Below are 22,541 nucleotides of genomic sequence, written 5' to 3'. Positions count from 1 at the left end.
CAACCGTGAAACCCCCGATTTGGAAACAAACATGAGGGCAAGAAGACTTAGGTTTTATGGACACATGCAAAGGATGGCCGGGGAGAGATTGAACAAGAAAATTTTCAGCAGGATTATGGAATATAAATTCAATCATGGATACACGGTACAAATCAAACAAGAAACACAGAGGCTTGGGACTACACAGGATTTGTGTGAAGATAGAACAGAGTACCGGAAATCCTGAAACATGCGGTGCTTACGGTAGACAGTAAAAAACTCCCATCTATGAGGACTTGGACGTAAGAAAGGAAGAAGTTCAGTAAAGTCCTCAAGCAGAGATGGGCAGAGAGAAAGAAATTGAAAAGAAACCAGAGTCATAGCTGCGTAGTCCTTAAGGGCTATTTCACGTCGAATAATAATAATATATGTATATATGATATAATAATGTTTTATGAGTTAATAATTAGTTTAAAGTTGACCGTGAAAATTTTGGCTCCTTTTCTCCCTCTTTACTCTTTTTTTATTCTTTCTTCCTTACCCACATTCAAGGGACTACCCAGGATCAAAACTAGAGGGGAGGGCATGCCATAGTCAATCAGGTTGTGATATTTAAGCACGGAAAAGGAGAACGAAACTAAAATTATATATTGGAAGATTATTGATTGACCGTGTATATAGATGAAAGGAATATGGCCCGGGTGCGGTCAAAAAGAACTCAAATAGTAGATAATTATAACTATATATGTATATATAGATAAAATTATATATAATTATAGTAGTGATTTATTAGTTATTACAATTATTTCCTATAAAAAAAAAAATTTTTATTAATTCAGAGTGCTTGCTACCAACTGAGAATTTCTCTACATGCCATTATGACGTTATTTCAAATTAATAGGTGTATTATTATGTACAGTTGTATATGTCAATAAATAAATATAAAAACAAAAAAAGTGTATTAAATACATAATTTTGTTTTCACTTCTACGGGTGCAGCTCAGCATACCTCTGGGTACGCCCATGCCTATGTTATTGAGTTATATTCACATCTTCTCACTTTTGTCGTAACTTTAATTTTAAATAATTTTTTTTTTACGCGAATTTACAAACTAAATTTTCTCATTCATAATATTTCTTTACTCATTTTGGCTTATATAACTTTATATTTTATTCCTGTAATTCTGCTATTTACTTACATATACGCTTTATTTTTCAGAACTTACAAAGTTTCATTTTGTTCTCATATTTACTTACTAGATTTTCGTATTTATATTATTTCCTCTTACTTAATCTTAAAATTACTTATTCTTATATAACCGTCATCTTCTTACAATACTTAGACCATACATTTTTTTTCATCAACATTCTGTTATTCCTTTTATTCATTATGGTTGTAATCTTGTTTTTCTTTCTTCCCTAATGAAAGTTTGAAATTTTGGCCAAAACGTTGGCACTAATAAATAAGTTTTTACTGATTTGTTTTCTTCATTGACCGCACTCACAACCATCTTCTCCTCAGTTATAATATATTGTACAACTAAGTCTTACTATCTTATAGACTGTCCATCTATTTGGCAGTAACTTACATATTGGACTGTTAATTTTCTTATTTTAATAAAATGAGCATATTCAAATAATATATTTATTTATTTATATAAAAGGCTCTACAGCTCCTGGAGAGCATTGGGCTCTGAGATTATCCTCAACCACTCATTTCAGTCAGTAGCATGTCCAACAATATATTAGTAATTATAGATGAGGATAAACAAGAAAAAAAAAATTTTTTATGAAGAAAATAATATTTATTTTTTTTTTTTACAATTAACAAGTATAATTCATTTCAAACACATAAATAAATGTAATAAAACAGTCTTATAAGTTTACTGATTTGATTACAAATTACAAAACACGCAGTAAGTTTGATTATTTTTTTCAGATCAAAGTTACAATGTTATATCACAGCCATATTAGAACTGACACAAATTTTTTGATCGAACAAATTTAATAATATTAAAACAAAAAAATAAAATTTGAAGGCACATCAACGTAATTCTTTGGCAAATGTCCAACTGAGAAAAAACACATTTTCATTATGTCAAATTTCGACATTAATCCTTGGTATATGAATCATATCTTCATATGTTTTTGTATAGGTATCTACTTGTGACAAAAGTACTTCTCGGGCTCCAGAGAACTCTTCAAATTCGAAGTCATCAACTTTTAAATAATGGTGAATATAGGCCTGTATACAAATTAAAACAAAGTTATTAAAAATAAAATATTTAAAAATTCATATTGGAAGAAGATAGTTGATTATATGAAGTAGATTGTAGGAAGATAGTCCGGGTGACGGTCAATAAAGGTATCAAAACAGTAAAAAAAAACTATTTAATGCTAACCTAGATTTTGCTCCACTTTTCAGGGCTGATGCCTAAAGGTTTGACTACAGCCTTAAACCTTTACAATTTTTATACCTGTATTGACCGTCACTTGGACTATCTTCTTGCAATTTTAAAATTCACTTTTACTTTAATGTGTAATACACTAAGTCATAAATAATTTATTCCAACAGGTTAAGAATTATTTATTGTTTCTAATTATGTAATTTCCTAATTGAGAGTTGAAGTTATATTTGTTTCATTTTAGAACAATGTTTTAAGATAAAATTTATTATCACAAAATCAAGAGACTTGAGAATGAGAAAGACTAAATGTAAACTCTAGAGTACTCAGTGGATTTGAAAATGTACGAAGTCATGAGGGAAAATTCCGACTTTCTGATGAATTTGATAGAAATCTCTGTTCCTTAATTTCGCAGAATACAATTCCCTAATGTTACCAATTTTTTACCCTGTTATAAAGAAATCAATCAGTAAAAATAATTTTTTTTGTTTATTAGATGAATTGATAATAATTTTCCTCTTTAAAAAACTAATGCAACGGGACAAATGAGTTACCATTACAACTTGTATTCTTTGGGCAAAGTCAAAAACATTACTTCTATTATTCAACAGTTATTTTTAAAACTCAAATTTTCACATCTTGCCTCATTAAAAGATCAGTGAAGATGTACACACCACAAACTTTATGTTTGTTGATGACCAAGCAATACTGGCTCAAAATAAGGACATCAACTACATGCTCAGAAAAGTTATCGAATATTATGGAACATGAGAACTGAATATCAATAACAAAAAAAAAAAAAACAGAGAAGTTAAATTACCCAGAATCAATTTAAATAATGAAGGAACCTGGTGATGGAATAGAATGGAAACGTCCACCAGTGATGATGAATAGGAAAAGTAAGGCCGTTGCAACGTTAAATTCTGTCCTTTGGAGCTCAAGCAGAGTTGAGCAAAAAGTAATTACAATTTTATTTAAAAACAAATTTGATCTTTTTTTCTCAACTTTATTCTTTTCAAAACCTTCTAACGTTTCGACCCTCAGGTCATTTTCAAGGATACCTACGAACAGTTTTTAAAATTTATTTTTATAACAATTTCATTATTTCCTTCACTTACATACTGATTTCTTTGGCCCTACCTTTATTTTGTTGTCATTTTCTCTTTTAAAATTCTTAAAAATGCCGGCTAATTGGCTTTGTCTCATCTCTAAATAAATTAATCATTAAAATAATATCATAATTACATTATAAAATTTTTATAACTAACCACTAGTGAGTAAGTACAAGTTTTAAATTTAAGAAAGAATTATATATAAGAAGTTATGTAAGTAGGAATCTATTTTTTAAAAAACAAAAAATTTTATAATGTTATTATGATATTATTTTAATGATTAATTTATTTAGAGATGGGACAAAGGCAATTAGCCGGCATTTTTAAGAATTTTAAAAGAGAAAATGACAACAAAATAAAGGTAGGACCAAAGAAATCAGTATGTAAGTGAAGGAAATAATGAAATTGTTATAAAAATAATTAAAAAAAAAAAACTGTTTGTAGGTATCCTTGAAAATGACCTGAGGGTCGAAACGTTGGAAGGTTTTGAAAAGAATAAAGTTGAGAAAAAAGAATCAAATTTGTTTTTAAATAAACTAAACCACTCTCAAACAAGAATATATTAATAGTAATTACAATAATAAATAATTGTAATTGTAATTAAATACAATGATTTATTTATAAATAATTGCAATTACTTTTTTTTTTCTTCTTCTTTTGCCAAGACTCCTATATTACCTAACCATGGTTGGGGATCAAAGTTTTTCATTTTGTGGGACCGCCACTCAATGAAAAAATCAACGCCCCAGGCCGGATCCAAAACCAGCACCGCCAATAGACATCAAATTGGTAAGACTGTGTTTTAACCACTGAGCTACTGGCAGCCCTTTGTATTGCAATTACTTCATGAACTACTCTAATTGTAATTGTGATCTCCCAAGCTGTGACAAAGTAATTGTGATTCCCAATTACATTCTAATATAACTGTGATGAGAAGATAGTTGACCGTAGATAATATATATGATGAGAAGACGGTTGGGGGTGCGGTCAGTAAATAACACAAACAAGTTGAGAGAACTTATTTAATTGTGCCAACGTTTCGGCCGGAGTTTATAGCCTTCATCAGGGCTACTCATAGGAGATCGTAAATTTAAGTCCGACACCCCCAACCATCTTCTCATCATATCTATTATAATTGTGTTATTTTCCCCCTAAGATCCCTAAGACAATATATTTTTTTAGGAAAACTCTAAAAGAACAAAAAATCAAGCTGGCTCTGAATATTAACATTTATTTGACTAAGCTAACAATTGAAAACATAAAGTAAAATCAAAATAAAAGTGTCTATCAAGATAAAAATAAAATGAAAGAATAAACAAAATTAATAAATGAGGTGTAGATTAATGACTGGAGAAGTTTGTCGGGGGTGCGGTCAGCAAAGAACAACATAAATAGACAAAACCATATTTATTTATTTTATGCCGACGTTTACACTATAGCCCTGATGAAGACCTGAAACTCAGGTCGAAACGTTGGCATAAAATAAATAAATATGGTTTTCTTTATTTATGTTGTTCTTTGCTGACCCCACCCCCCCGACTAACTTCTCCAAAAATTAATAAATATAAAAAAAATACTGCTGGTTGACTCCGATGGATCAGAGAAGATGTTTCCAAGTCCAATTGTTGAAATGTAAGTGGGCCCACATGGTGACAGTAGTTGACTAACAACACACAACCTATGCAGACAGGGCTGGTAATGAACTACACCAGAAGACTAAATAGTATCTACTCACATTCAAGTCAAAGAACAAAATCACAGAGGTCTGATTCACAAAAACAATCAAAATGTCCAAACAATTACATAATAAATGCAGAGAGGGCTGGTTAGGAACTACAATGGCGACTAATTATCATTAACTCATAGTCAAGTCACAAGCCAAAAACACAGAAAAGTAGTGGTTTCGGACTGTAATGTCAATTAAATTAGAAATATAGTTAAAATAGAGAGCGGTGAGAAAATCCAAACATAAAAGAATAAAAAATGAAAGAATACAAGAGCTGATGGGGTTAGAAAAGAACATACTTTAAATCATAGAAGAAAAAAATATTATGTTGGTTTGGGCAAAATAAAAGAATGTCGGCAGAAGGACTTCTAAAGATAATTATGGAATGGGTTGTGGAAAGAAGAAGGTAAAATGGATGACCTAAAGTAAAATGGAAAAATGAGGTAGAATAAAATTTGGCAGGACATAGGAAAGAGAAAGATCTTGAATAGGGAATAATGGGGAAAAAATTTTAAAGAAATTTATATCACGGAAAATCAAAAAATATAAAAATTCCTAAAAAAAAAAAAATATATTAAAATAAAGGTAGCAAAGAGCAAATGGCACATTATGTCCCTTTAATTTCAGGATTAAAAACTATAATACTTAAATGCATAAATCTACTTATAAATGTACACAAATACAAATTGTTGTTCATTCTAGCCCTTGATTTTTAAACAAAAATTTTAACTACAGCTCAAAATGATCAACACTTAACAATTAGGTTGAGTCATAAGTAACTTCTGATGCACCAAAGTAGAATCTATTGTTCGTATCTACTCGCTAAGAGTTACCATTACAAGTTTTTGTTTTCACTATATAGACAAGACTTCATTTAGTCTTCGGTCAACTGTTTTTTATGATACACATTATGTTAAACTGTTTATTTTTTACATCTGAAATGGAGGGTTTTTGAATAGAAAAACCTTCAATTCAGAAGAGCAAATCAGGCTGGGTATCAAAAACTTCTTCCCGTCTAAACCAACCACATTTTACAACAATGGAATTGATAAACTGCCAGGAAGTTAGGAGAAGGTTATAGATAATAGAGTTGAATAAATAATAAATTAACATAATTTTGTAATTTAATGAGAGCAAATTAAATATCTGATAAAAAAACGGAATTTACTTATGACTCGACCCTAATATTTCTGATTACCTGGAAACTTAAGTACTGAAAGTAGACAGTACATATTAATGTAAATATATGTATACACAAGTTTTTACTAAGAAAATAAAATTTGTTACATAAATTATCAAACTAATGTTTAACTATAAAAATTATAAATACTTAAAAATGATAGTTACCTTTCGTAAGAAAAGTGAATTAAAGTCATTAACAGCTTGAGAGAAAAATGTTGACATCGAAGAGGAATTAGTTAATAGGAGAAGAGACACTGGCGAATCGTGTGGAGGAACTGAGGAAAGGCCAAGCGTAATGCCCATAGGTTTTCTCTTCAATTTTGCTATTAGTCTGTCAACATATAAAATTCTTATACATAACAAAGAAAAAAGAAAAATCCTCAATACTTATTAAACATTAATAATAAAGTAACCCTAACAACATATAAAAGAACAATTGAAGGGTTTGTTTAAAAAAATGGAGTCACTCACTCACTGTTGGGCGCTCCTCCAATTTTTAATTCCCATCCCTCTTAAATCATCCAGCCACCAACACCTGGGTCTGCCCCTTTTCCTTTTTCCTCCTGGTTCACCTTTCTACATGTCCCAACCATCTTTGCCTGCTCTTCTTAATAGCACAGAGGATATCAGGCTCTCCATAAAATTCCTTTATTTCGTCATTGCTTCTGATTCTCCACCTGTGCTCCTCAACGGCTCCAAAGATCTATCTCAGGACTCTTCTCTCCCAAACCAGTACAGATCTTCTATTTTCCTTGGTTAGAGTCCATGTCTCACTGCCATACATTACCACTGGCCTAATTATTGTTTTGTACAACAAAAGCTTAGGTTTCCTGGAAAGACTTTTGAATCGGAGAGCTTTTTGCAGGGCTTAGAAACATCTGATTCCTGCTACCATTCTCCCCTTAATTTCTACTTCTAAATTATTGTTCTCCGTCACAACTCCTCCCAGGTACATGAAAGTACTGCAGCTGAGAAACATGTTTTCCCCCACATCCACAATATCTCTTCTCTCTCCGGTCTGTCTAGAGGTTTTCATATAAAAAAAAAATGGAGTAGATCCCATCTTCAAGTTTTTTTTTTTTTTGAAAAACTATAAAAAAGTCTAAAAATTCAAAATTTCAGAAGTGTTTAACTTTACTTCAAGATTCGTTAACTTTTTCAGAAAACTCAAATTTCCAATAACAAAGTAATAATAATAAGTTTTCATTAAAATGTAATTATAACTTTTTAAATGGCTTTCCAGTTATTCTTATACTTTATTTCTATAGAGTTCTATAGATAGAACATTAGTATAGCAATTAAAATCAAATACCATGATCCTATACAGAGAGAAATGCTTTATTTGGCCATGCTGTCGAAATACATTGGGTTACTATATAGCACAGCATACCAATCAATCCATGATCGGTATGATATATACTACATATATTTACACAATATAACAACAAGCTTTTTTTCAACCCTATCCTTTTATAATCAATAATTGTCTATAAACTAAATACAATATATTATAAATATTCCCGCCCATTTAACAATTTTATTCCATTTATTTGGCAATTTTATTCTCCCTTTATCACTCTCTCATACCTCTCCTCTCCAGTGATCCGCAACCCACATTTGATCCGTTAAACAGATTAAAAGAGATTATCATTAGATAGCAATAAACAAATCAAAGACACAATAGTCATAGCAGTAGATCAGTTTAAAAAACAAATAAATAGATTAAAAAACAGATATTGTAATATTTTTGTAACATTAATCCAGATTTATTAAAATAAATAAAAGGAAATTTAAAAGTTTTTATTTATTCTGATCTACTGAAACCTTGTAATCATCAAAGCTATATTTAATGAAAAGATTAAATATTAAACAGATATGAGAGTTTTATTTTAAGAGAGAGAGAAATACTTTATTTATCTATGCTGCCTAAATACATCAGGTTGCTATCTCACACAGCATACTTATCAATCCATAATCGGACATATATAAATTACACATACATGGTATAATCAGAAAAAAAGAGATACAATAATAAGATGTAATAAACAATTTTTTTCCTCCCTACAGTTTCCTTCCACAATCCATTTCGGTCTGTACAACAAATACAAATGTTTCATTCATTCCTATTTTTCTTTCTCATTTCTGCTCCTCCAATTTCACCCTTTCACAATTTTTCAATTCACCCGATCAACAAATTCGCTCTCCATAATTCACCCTCCTAGATCCTCTTCAGTGACCCGCTAAACAAATTCAATGTTAGACGGTAATGTGAAATCAGACCATCATTCATAGTCACAGCAGTAGATCAGTTTACCAAAAACAAACAAATAGATACATTTTACGAGAATAAGACTAACACATAGATTAAAAGGAAAATATAATAAAAAAAACCGGTTACAGGAAACACTTGAATGGATAAATAAGTTTAAAAAAAAAACATTATTCATATAACATTATTGTTCCAGACAATCAGAACACAAAGAAACTTAACTAAAATTAATGGCTACTTTTACAAAAATAATTAAATCCTAGGTAGAGCAAACTAACCAATTATATATTCTTCTTTGATGACTGATGGTTTTTGATGTATTCTACCTCAAAAATCTACCACTGAGAGTAGACAAAGGGTTGCTCCACCTCTGGTTTCCAGGACAGGTCCAATCCACTGGTGACCCGAACAAAGAGTGTCTTTCTTCCTTCAATTATATACTCTTCTTGGATTACTAATGACTCTTGATGTCTTCTTTCTATTTATCTACCACTGACCGTAGACAAAGGATGGTCAGCACCAGTTTCCAGTTTCCTTTGTTCATTGTTTGATAGTTGATGGCTTTTACATTGATTGTCGTACAACTATTTTGAGTTTTTCTTATGACTTTCTAATATGTATTTTTCCTTAAAACTTATTCTCCTCTTCTAATTTTTCTTAAATTTAGTGTAAATACAATAATGATAGAAAATAACAAAAGTTGATAAAATTTTAATCTATCTTCTCAACATAACAGCAATTCACCAGACTTCGGAAGGACGCGTACCACCATCTTGAAATATTTGAAATGAGTTTGTTTTGGCCTCCATATTTGAATGGTCAAAATCGGTTACCTTCTTCTTTTGTTTAGTAAACAAATCAATAAATATTACATTGATACATAAAATAAAATATAACTAAAACCACCTATATATAAAAAACAACTTTTTATCAAATAAGAGGATATTATAATATATAGATTTAAAAAACAAAAAGTTAATTAAATGAATAAATAAGTTAAAACACAAATAAATAGGTCAAAACGCTAAAAAAAAAATCCCTTCAATTGAAAATAATTTTTTATTACAAATAGTTTATTCATAACCAATCGCTACTAACGATTGAAATACATACCTCTCTTGAAAATCTACTGCAGTAGAAAATGGAATATCACCTCTCCCAATGAGCGCTGCGGTGTGAACCTTCCCCGAGAGTGCATTCAATTGAATCAAATGATGATCCTCATTACAAACTGAATAAAGGAGTTCTTTCTTTCTATTAAAAAAAAATAAAGAGATTTTATTCTGAGAAATAATTAAGTAGTCACTTATAATACTAAAAAAGCAATTTCAAAGGTTATCGATCATTGGTCAAACTGAAGGGTAAATGCCAAAGGATTGATCTTCATAGACTCGAGTAAACGTTAGTGGTATTGATATTAAACCTCAGTTTGCTAAGCCTTTTTATTAATTTACAACAAAACCACAACATTATATACAGTATTATACTGATTATAAATATTAATTCCACTTTAATAAACCATTAAGAAATATATACGTATAAATAGTTGACCGTAAAAATTTAAATATAAGAAGATGGATAACGGGCAAAAAATGGAACTAATAGTTTATAACTAATTTTAAGCTCATTTTATTATCATCACCAAATTTTTCTATTATACTTTTGTTTTTCACCAGTTTGTTATCTCTCTATCACTTATATTATCTATCGCTGCATTCACTTATACTTATTTTTTTTTTTTTTGTAAACTTTTACTTCACATGTTTCTATTAACTTATTTCACTTATCATTATCACCACCTATATTGTTAACGTTCTATCACAATTTTTCACTTATTTCTATACTTTATTACTTATTTTTAAGTACTTCTTTTTACATCTCACCTTGTAATTTTATATATATTTTTATTTTATTTTTTAAACTTTCATTTCCGATTTTTAAATTACCTTATTTCATCTTATATTATTCATGTTACTCCTGTTATCTTTACTATTACTATTATCAGTGTAGATAAATGATTATTTTCACGATATATAAAAACTACAGTTGTTATCATTGTCTAAATATTTTTCTTATTTATTTCTTTGCAATTTTTTTTTTTTACTCTTTATTTACTTTTACTTATTATTAGTTACTTCTTTTACAATCATTGTTATTATATCCTATATTTTATTAACTACCCTAACTATATTTTCTTCATTATATACTCGTATTATTAGTAACGATATGTATCATTCCAATTTTACTTAGTTATTCCTAAATTAGAAAATTATTATAGTTATTATGATTATTATTATTATCATATTTCTGTACCTTTCTCCTATTTTTTCATTTTTTGTCATATCTTTATGACTACTTCCTGTATACGCCACGTATTTGAAATAGAAATATAGCCGTTAAACGGCTGGCCACCTCCTCCACGCTTCTGCTTTATTGTTGCCTTCTGTTCAACCTTTCGCTTTGAACAGGTAGGTCGTTCTGATTTGTTCTTTGCTCATATATTATCATTTAATATCATTATTATTATTATTTTTATTTATATTTATTCTTTCAAGATGTTTATTTAATCTCTACTTTTTTTTTTCCTGTATTGTTTTTTGGTTTATCTACGTCTCCTGTACTTTTTTAACTGTATATTTTACATATTTTTTTAAACATTTTTACTCTTACCATTGTTACTTATTTTTTATTCTTATCATTGTTTATTTAAGTTTATTTTATATCGATACTATTTTATGTCTTCCTTCCTTTTATTAATATGTAATTTCTTATCACTTTATTTTGACATAATATTTATCCTAGCTTAAATTACCTTGTATCTTATTGTTGTAATATTCTCAGTTTTTTTTTTGTATCTTTTTAGCCCTGAAAGTGGGGTGTAACGTCGGACATTACAATAATTATAAACTATTTGTTCCATTTTTGGACCGCAACCCTGACCATCTTCTTATATTTACATTAAGAAATAGTTTCAACTCTTTATTAATACCAAACATTCGACCCTAACTGGAGGTCTTCATAAGGGCTGCTGTGATTGGTCGACGTGTACTGACTGAATGAATCTACTCATTCATCCAGATATAAAATTAAAAGAATAAATTAAATGAAACTAAAATTACCCATCTAATATGCTATTTATATACTTTTACTGCTAACTAACTTTATTTATTTATAACAGCTAATTAACACACGTTGAACTAAATATTTTTACTAGAAAATGAAAAAAGAGAAAGAGAAAACTGAAAAATATTTATTTGATGGAAAATTTGAAACTGAAAGGCACTTTTCAAACTGAGGAGGTCATAAAATTTGTTCTACTTATCACGAGATATAAAATTAATACTTAAAAAAAATAAATAAATAAAAGTCAGGCACCTTTTTAATATGTTAATACCAATTTCCGATCCCGAAACAAGGGGGCATATACTGCTAGCAAGAAAATGCATTCCTTTATACGGGACCATATTCGTTGGTAGATCACCAAGATCAAAATTTAAACTTCCAGGAAAACGGGCACCGCTTTAAAAAAAGAAAAAAAAAGGAATAATTAAAATAAAATAAAGTATAAAAATATTAATACTTAATATAATGTGTAAATTATCAAACCTGGTTAGATTAAGAAGCATTCTCACTATTACTGCATTAACCTTCTGGTAAAGATCAGATGTGAGAGGATCTTTTGTAACTTTGGTTTTGCCACAAATTTTACTTAAGGACTAAATAAGAAAATTCATTAGAATAAAAATAACGATCTTTATAGGCTTTTAATAATTAATTACTTAATGAGTGGGATGAAAAATATAATTGTTTATTTTCAGAAATATGTACTGAAGTTTTAAGGAGTTAGTTTGTATTGATAAGGTTAAAAATAATTATTTAATTTGTTAGGACTAATTTCACTTCACTAATTGGCTATGAACCAAAATAATCTTTTATGAGCATCCTCTTGATTCGCGACAAGTTTCAGGAAATAAAAACGAATAATAAAGAACACGAAAAAGAAATAATTTACCCTTAGCCAAATTCTGTTTATAAATTCATTACAGTGTAATCTCGGTAATCTGAACACTCCAGTAATCCGAAGTGGCTTTGAAAAAAAAATTTATTTTTTTAGAAAACAACAAGCGATAACATTTTTGTTTTCAAATAAAAGTGTACGTGTGTAAAGGACATTTTCAACTTCCCGATCTATAGGCAAGTTATTATCACCGTGAAAATCGAAAGTGGAAATTTTGTATAGTTTCGATATCGGATAATGTAATTCCTATGAAAGTGTTCATAATATATTTTGTTGGAATTAGAAATACATAATATCTACTATTGTATAAATATGTATAATACAAATTTCTTTGGTGAGCTCATTTTTTTTTTTTTTTTTTTTTTTATCATTTTTTAAATAAATCCATACAAAGAATTTTTTTTTTTTATTTATACTTTTTTTCACTTATAAATGAACAATCTTAAAATTAAAAAAAAATCATAACAGCATTTCTGTGGATATAAAAGAGAAAAAAATGTAGCCGCCCAAAATACGGCTTGTGGACAGCAAAAAAAAAAATCGACTTCTTCAAAAAGGATTAATTTTTTAAAATTTTAAACTGTCAAATTTCTGAAAAAAATTAAAAAAAAAAATTAAATCAATAAAAATAGTTATGTATATTCATATTGTTATTTTATTTAATTTTTTTCCATAATTTTTCTTAATACTTTCTTTGATCCAAACATCCCCCTGTAGCAATTAGATCGGATTACAGAGATTACACTGTAATGATTTAATTGCAAATAAAAAGCCCTTTAACTGAAATAATATGTAAGAGGAAAAGCAATAAAACAAAAGAATTGATTACTTAAAAAAAAAAATAGACATTAACGAATGTAATGAACTAATAAAGCATCATATTAAATCTTATTATATGGGCCGCCCGTAGCTCAGTGCTTAAGACATAGTCTTACCAATTTGATGTCTATTGGCAGTTCCAAAAAATAAAAAACTTTGACCCCCCCACCAATCATGATTAGGCAGTATAGGACTCCAATGGAAGTCTTGGCTAAGAAAAAAAAATCTTATATAGGTAATAAAATAAAACTAACTTTGTTGTCGACGGGAAAAACACACGTTGCTCCAAGTGCTAGTTTACTCAAAGAAAATGCAACGTTGTATGGGCTAGTGACCACATCTCGATGTTCACCGGGATGTACACAGGCTACGATTCTAAATACAACAATAATAACAAAATAAATAAATAAAAATTAAACAAATATTTTAAATTTTACCAATTACCCTTTTTTACAAATTATTCACATTTAATTGTACTAATCATTGCTCAAATTGTATTACTGTAATTTATATTATATTGTTCAGATTATATTATTTTTTTCAATATAGTGTAAGCAGGAAAACAAAATTTATAACTCTTTATCCCAGGATTTTAATTAATTTAAAATAAAATATTACACTGTAATCATAATCATGTGAATACACGGTGATCACAAAATTTTTTTTTATATAATAGAGAAAAATAAACAAAGTCAAGAAAAATGGTTAATTGATATATAAATGGAAGATGGTTTGGACTTTGTAAATAAAAAAAAACTAAAATAGTAACTAAACCATTTAATCTGAGCCAATGTTTCGCCCCACATTGCATGGATAATGGATAATCCTAGCCCCGATGAAGGCTTGAAATTCTGGCCGAAACGTTGGCACTAATAAATACGTTTTTACTTATTTATGCCCTTCACTGACCGCACTCCGAACCTATTTATAATTATTATTAATCAACATGTAGTAGTTAGAACATTCATTAGAAACAAAAGAAATAACAAGATAAAGGCTCAGTGAAAAAATGGTTCAATGTCGATAATCATCCCCTAAATTTCTTCTTTCATTGACCTCTGTCAAAACCTAAGCCAGTAAATCTTAGTGATTTGTTAGCTACTTAGTTTAAGAAGGAAATTAATCTCACAACTTTAGGAGCCGCACAATGGAACATTACCCATTTGAGATATTCCTTGACATTAACTTTTATTTTATTTTTTTTTAAAGGAAACATATATTAACCAAATAAAAAATAACTCCATCAAATATGGAGTATGTAAATATGAGACTGGAATTTTAGTAGAGAAAATACACGTTTAATAGAAAAAATAAAAAACATTATTTTAATCAAAGCACTGTCCATCGCTAACTATATACTTTCCCATCACTCAGACAATTTGTTGATACCATGCTAAAAAAACAAATTATTCCTCTTTTGAAACTAAAAGTTGCCAAATCATTTCCTTGAGTTGTGAAGCACTGCTCAGCTAGTACAAGCATCATCGATAGAAATAAGTAGTAACTCAATAGAAGTGAAATAATTACCCAATGACAAGGAAAGCCCTAAATTGTTTCCTTTATACGTTACTAGTTTTGCGGTGGCACATCAAGTAATAAAATCTCTTTGCTGCTTTTATTGATATTTTGATCATTTATTGCTAATTCAAATCAATCATTTGTTATCAGTAACGTTTGATATTAAAAATTTTGAAAGATTTTAGCACTCATAATAGATCATACTAAAAATGAGTCTTCCATCTAAAGGAATTTGGCCTTGTATTCAATTCATATGATCTACCTGGCATTACTCATGATCTAATAAGCTTAGAATATTTGAAATACATCACCTTTTCATGGTCCCAAAGTGCAAGTTTTTTAAATTTATTTTCTTGCTGTATTTCATTAAATTCATTTGAAGCCCATTTTTATATCTTCAAGATATTTCCTATAGCTATCAAAAATATCGAGACAGGTTCTTTATGAGGATTTAATATATTTAATTTATTTTTCAATTCAAATTCAATTTTACATTTAATTTATCCATGTTATGTTTGAGTCAGGAAATCAATACTGATAAAATAAAATACATAGTTAGCAGTATAAACGGGAACAATTTCAGTGATATAGATATAGGAAGAAATAACTATGAACAGGTAGATAGGTTCAAGTATTTAGATCCCACAACAACTAGAAAAACAAAATTGATGAGGAAATAAAAGGAGTTCAAAGGAGGTAAATGCTTGTTATTTTTCAATTTTGAAATTGCTTAACTCATGCCTTCTGATCAAAAACCTAAAAGTTAAAATTTACAAAACTATTATCCTTTCCACTGTTATTTACGTATGTGAAACATGGTCTGTTACATTAAGGGAAGAACAGCGCTTTAAGGTTTTTGAAAATAAAGTAATACATAGAATATTCGGGCCAAAAAAGGACGAATTAACCAGAGAATTTAGAAGGCTACACAATGCTGAATTGAGAGAACTGCATTCAGTAAATATAATTCCCGGTGAATAAGATGGTAATGTACGGTAGCGGAATTGGTAATGAACGAGTCCTTAAAATGATGACAAACACTGAACCAATGGCTAAACATCTGAGGGGTAGAATGAAACGTAGATGGGAGGATTGCATTAAGACTGATTTGTGGTGTCAGCATCAAACCTTCGGGTTCACTAAGCCCGTATTATTATTATACTGTAATATGAAAATTGTATTAGTGTGAGTTGAAAATATTTATTAGATATCAAAAGAAGAAAATGGAAACGATATGATGGTAACAACATTGACAGCTGGTACCATCTAAGGACAAATTTTAGTTTTATACTTACAGAACTCGCAGATCCATATTTGACTAGGGTTTTTACAAACTTACCGATCAATGGTAGGAAAATCATCTTGTAAATATTGAAGAACAGCGGTACCGAGGCCTGAACCTGTTCCACCGGCAAGGGAGAAAAAAAGAAGGAATCCATTCAAGGAAGAACAACATTCTGCAGCGGATCTAATCATTTCTCTAATTTTATGTTTATGAAGGTTACCTGCTTCATAATGGCCAAATGCCCTGAAAATGAATTAATTACTGTTTACAATGAATATTTTATACCAGTCATAAAAAGGATTTAAATGAGACAAATTTTTTTTTCTGAAATAATTTTGAAATATTACTTATCTATTAAGTACAAGGAATAAAAATCACAATGAGGTGTCAATAGTTGATAGTAGATTAATATGAGAAGATGGTTGGGGATGCGGTCAGAAAATAAACAAATTCATTTATTTGTGCCGTTGTTTCGACCTCAATTTCAGGCCTTCATCAGAGCTAAAAAAAGAGATAACAACCATCACTCAGAGAAACATAATTTATTAAAACACCCATAATTTTATTTTTATTACAACTCCCTACAATATTATAGACACTCCACCTTTTATGTACAAGTCATTTTTATTTTCTCACCTCCATCATCACTTATTTAACCCAACTGAATATTTCTATAATTTTCTGATTTTTTGTTCTCATACTTTTTTGTTTCACACTTTAAATGTAATTTTACTCTATAACTTTAATTTAATTTCTTCTTTCCTATTTTATCTTATCGGTCTTGCCCGGTTTACCCACTCTCTATCGGTGAAGCTAAAATTCAACCACTCCAGCCAGAATCTCTGCCTGAGCATGTAAGTTTTCCTTACATAACTTTAATATTTCTTACTTTCTTTATTTCCCATTCACCATATTTCTCCTTCCTTTTTCAATTTTTTTTTCCAGACACACTATATTATAACTTATTTTTCTTTACTCACCTATATAACTATAAAATTTTGTTTACTCATGTAAATAACTTTTTTGCCCATTGTATCATATATTACATATTGTTTATTTAAATTGCTTTTCATTATTTTAGAAACTAATTACATATTTCATTATGTTAAGTCCATTACTCATAATTTACTTATTCTTCTGCATCTTTCATTACGTTTATTTCTTCAACACTTTCTGTTTTTTATATTTTATTTTGTATGATTCTTACTTCTATAAAATTATATTTCATCTTCTATTGTTATCAATCAACTGCTATCAACTTCTATTGTTATTAATTAACTACTTTCTACTTAGTTTATAGTTATGTAAATTTCCAAATTTGTTTATTTATTATTTTCTTTTTCTCTTCTTTTCTTTAGCTCAGATGAAGACCTGAAATTTAGGTCAAAATGCTGGCACAAATAAATAAGTTTTTGTTTATTTTCTGACCTCACCCCCCCCCCCCCGACCATCTTCTTATCAGAATAAAAATCACATTTACTTGTTTTAATATTTTTTTTTTTACAATATAGTTCATGTCTATCAAATAATACGGAACTTGATTAATATTTAAAGATGCAATGATAAACTGTAAAAAGAAATCCAATACAACTTTCACTTACCCCCTCCCCCCACTTTAATTCTAAATTAATCCTCTCTCGATTCAGAACAGATATTTCTGGAGCAATACTTTGTCGTATTAATTATCCAAATGAGCCTTTCAACTGACAGAATAACTAAATCAAATTTCATTAATTTTCAGAAAAATACTTCTAATAATATTTGCCGTACCAAAAGCATGACAGAAATATAAGAATATAACATATATAAGAAGATGGTTGAGGGTGCGGTCAAAATAAAACACAAATATTTATAAGTTACATCAACTTATTTGTGTTTTATTTTGATCACACTCCCAACCATCTTATCCTCATATAAGTCATCCACAGTCAACTATCTCTCATAAATAAGAATATAACAGTTTACATTCTTATTTGCACCATGTATTTAATGCTAAATTATTATAGAATCAGTGTTGAGAATGCTATGAATGATTTTAAGGAGTTATGCCATTTTACCAACTTAATGGTCTCATATATAGGTTAAGTAAAATTAAAAAACTAACCATTCCATCACTATAGCGACAAGAAAAGATATAACAGACTGGTAAAAAAGAACAGCCCAATGCGCATTCATCCAACAGTTTTACATTAAACTTTTGTTTAATTTATAAAGATTTTTTTAAAAATTTGTATTAAAGCTCTTTCAGACAATTAAAATGAAGATACGACCTATCTGACATTAAAAACACTTAATTTTACATTGATTAACCGAGTTTAATCAAAATCGTTAGAGCTGTTTTTGAGGAAATCCTAAAGTGTAAAATTGTTCATATATAGTTATACTTTCAGTTTGTCGATATTAACCAAAAAGTTACAGAAATATTCAAGGAGTACACCTGCTCTAAATATGTAATTTCAACTTCATAAAACTTTTCGTCTTTGAGCTAGTTTATTCAAACACACATACTATTTTGCAAGACTTGGTTATTTGAACTTGGGGGACCTCTAAATTTCTACTTCCTTCGAAAACTGGAATTCAAAATTTTTCATGATTGCAATACTTCCCCATAAAATATATTTCATACATAAATAAGTAAATGTAGAAATAGTGAAGAATGACAAATATTAAGTTGATAGACATGAAGCCAAGAATAAAGACATAAAATAAAAATGTGGCTTATACTTCTTGTACTTATCATATAATAATATTATAAAGTGAGAAAAGTAGGCTTTAAATATGCCAAAAAAAGAAGCTGCTAAATGAAATAAGAATTTCCAATTTTATAAATAAGTCATAGATTTTTGAAAAATAGGATACACACAAAGAATAAATAATTCAGAACATAGCAAAGCATAAAAAGGAACAATGATAAATATAGATAAAATATGAAGTCACAGAAAGAATGACTCAGCATGTGCAAACAAAATGATAAGTGGCAAGGTAATCAATTTCTACACAATCTAGAAGTATCTAGCAATCTTCAAAAGTGAAACATATAAAATGCAGTTAGGTGCATCAGTCTAATAGTTATATACATTGAACTGCCTAACCCATGCTTCTCAATACCATGCAACAAAATATGCCACTAATACAAATTAGAACGCAAGCCCTCAGAAAACAAATACCTAGAATCAGGGTATTCAAAATTAAGGGTGTGTCCTCATCTAGCTATATTCGTGAAATCTATAAAACCTCAGAGCTGCAGACTGATGCTCCACACTGCATTTGCAAGGTAATATAGAAGTAATTGAAAACAACTTAGGAGTGCTTTCATTACAGTCTCTCGTATAGAATATATAGTATTAGCTACAGACAAAAGAAATGTTAGTAGTCTTGAAAAACAAGCAACACTTTATTGTTGAAAAAAAAGGCATTAAAGAACAGAAATACACTTGCAGCTACAAAAATATAAAAATAATAAAATATATATACAAACAATGTACCAGTTATTTCCAGAACCAGGTGAGTCAGTAATACTGTACGGTCTATCGAAAAGATCCCTCAGTCTACAATTATGAAACCGCTCCACAACACTCGTTTCCATATCGATTAGTATGGCCTAAAATGGTTTGACAACAGGGACATCTCATATATTGAAACTGATTTGAAAATGAAATAAACAATATCTTTCCTAATCTCTCACCCTTGCTTTAACTTTGCACCGCTTTAAATCTTCAATGTTATGACATTTTTTATAAGAAGGAAAATCGAAAAAACTATGAAATGCTTCGTCTTGGACGGCTTTCAACGAAGGCTTCACCAACTTATCTACACATATCCCGTGCTCATAAAGCACTAAAGGCCAAAATGCATTTCCAATTTGATTGCCACATTGTCCAACTAAAATTAAAAGCTAAATTGAGAGGTGCACTCGAATTTTAAATTTGTACACAGCATAATTTGATAAGACATTACCTTGTATCACAATAAACTCACTCATTGTCGATATAACCAACTGTTTGTAACAAAAATATCAATCTAAACTGAAGACCTCTGAAAACAAAACGTAAATAAACAAGTATCAACATGCTGGTTATGTTGAAGTTGTCTTGTAGCCTTTAAGGCAGTTCCTTATCAATTAAGCCGCCAAAACAATTAGCAGCACTGTTCCCGGCTCCATTATCACCGATTTTTTAATCATTAAAACTTAATAAAAATTATTCTAAAAAACTTTTCAATCGTTTCTAAATCATAAAAACTTTCTAATACGGCAATTTGAAGACTAGTGCGTGAAAAATAACGGGATTCTGGTTTAAGAGAAAGGAATGAAAACCTATCAATACAAGCAAAAAACTTGACAACAAATTCGTTGATAAGATCATAAATTACTTGAAAAATATTCATACAATTAAATATCTTCTCTCTCATCACTTCAAATAATCTTAAAAACATTTCTATATACCTATGAGACAGAGTGTAACAAAAGAATATTTAAAATACATGTTTTTAAAAAGATAGATAATGTAGAATAAAACAAGATAAATTATAAGGAATCCAGTTTTCATTTTATTTAAAATTACCATGTTCTATAAAAACAATATTGAAAATTCCATAATTTTAGAATCTTATATAAAATTTTCACTTAATTTCAATTAAATTTACTATTTATTATCATTTTTATAAATTGATTAAAACAGATGCCATACCATTTGGGAATCCCAATGAATCAATGAGCTTTATATATAGGCAGGAAATTCTTTGAGATGTTCAGTTATTTATATCTGATTTAAAGTTCAGGGCTAAATCTTCTTTACAATCATATTACTCATTATTATTGAATAGAAAATGAATTATATGTTTTAAAAAAATATAGAATACCATATCTGTACTGATAAGTATAAATCCATAAGCTTGATTTTTCAGAAGAAAAATAGAGTTCAAAAAGTTCTGTATAAAAACTTATCCGTTCAATACAGTTTTAACCAGGATATTATCATAATATACAACTTAAATCCTTTATGCCAATCGATAGAGAATTTTTTTCCTGAGTCTCGCTATGTACTTAGCTCAACATCAAAAATTTTTGGACTTGAATACTTTATACTTATCAGTACAGATATATTCCTTACATTGTTTTATTATTACTTTTATCATGAACTTTCATAAATGGTTGAAGGGCCTTCATGAAATATTGACATCTTATAATTTGCTATAATATGTTATATTATAAATAAATAGATGAATTTGTAACAAGTGTATATTTGAAGGCATCATTGTTTAAAAATAAATTTATTTATTTATTAGGCTATAATTTTTTTTTTTTTGTAAGATTAATAATAAAAAAAACTCTACTATACTTCTTTAGATACTTCAGGATTGATAAAAGTAATTTTTTTTTTTAATTTCAATCACTTTACTTACATGTTTTAGGACCTTTTTATTTTAAGAGGTTATAAAGATATGGAATAAATGATTTTGAAAAAAGTTCTGTCATTGTCCTCTATTTCAAAGAACCCCTCGTTCTCATAAATTGGTTATACAAAAACCGTTACAATATAAATTGATACAACAAAACTGGTTTTGAAGGGGCTTTATGGGTATGCAGTAATTAGTAAAGGGTCATGAGGAACTTAAATGTTTTTAGAAAAAAATTTCTATGGCTGAGTTATAAGTCTTTTGAAGTCAAATGCATTATATTGTGGGGAAAAAAACATATTAAGGTTCAACATTTAGTTTTATAAAATATATATATGTTATTTAAAGTGTTAATTATTACAAACATCTTGTCTCTCATTGATCTCAATAAATATTTGAAGAATAGAGAAATTTATCCATATCACTTTAAATCATTTGTAAAATTTTTCGTTTCTCTCCCATGAGTGCTATGCATTTTTTAAAATATCTTTCTGTAATGAAATATTGATTGAAACTGATTTGCAAAAAAGTTGAGATTTTAATTAAATTGGGTATATTTCAAGAAAAATTTTGAAAATAAATCCATATTTATTTATGAAAAAATAAATTCATATTATAATTTTAAAAAACATTCTAAAGGCAATTAATTTATCAATTTTATGATGAATAATTATTTATTGTGTTTGTAATGTCATAAATTAGTATCACATTACAAAATAATAATTCTAATTAATAATATAGAATTATTCCTGTTAGTGATAGTGGTAATAAAGATATTTCTATAAAATATTGCTGTCATTAGAAATAACCGACACTTTTATTGACAAATAA

At 28.7% G+C, this 22,541-nt stretch overlaps 1 protein-coding gene across 1 annotated transcript; it reads right to left on the bottom strand.

Annotated features, from left to right (window-relative positions):
- Positions 1-1,791: 1,791 nt before the first annotated feature.
- LOC106684516 (tubulin epsilon chain) lies at positions 1,792-20,587 on the bottom strand. The gene is made up of 10 exons (XM_014426663.3): positions 20,271-20,587; positions 19,999-20,195; positions 19,799-19,914; positions 16,368-16,556; positions 13,765-13,885; positions 12,280-12,389; positions 12,049-12,192; positions 9,787-9,927; positions 6,570-6,735; positions 1,792-2,224 (listed from the first exon to the last, which is right to left on the bottom strand). Exons 1-10 carry the CDS (start codon positions 20,293-20,295, stop codon positions 2,078-2,080), a joined length of 1,356 nt encoding a protein of 451 aa, XP_014282149.1. The 5' UTR covers positions 20,296-20,587; the 3' UTR covers positions 1,792-2,077.
- Between the last annotated feature and the right edge of the window lie 1,954 nt (positions 20,588-22,541).

This window comes from Halyomorpha halys, unplaced genomic scaffold (genome assembly GCF_000696795.3).
Source record: "Halyomorpha halys isolate HHAL.00 unplaced genomic scaffold, Hhal_1.1 Scaffold3.1, whole genome shotgun sequence".
NCBI classification, from domain to species: Eukaryota; Metazoa; Arthropoda; class Insecta; order Hemiptera; family Pentatomidae; genus Halyomorpha; species Halyomorpha halys.
This window is presented reverse-complemented; position numbering and strand designations above follow the sequence as displayed.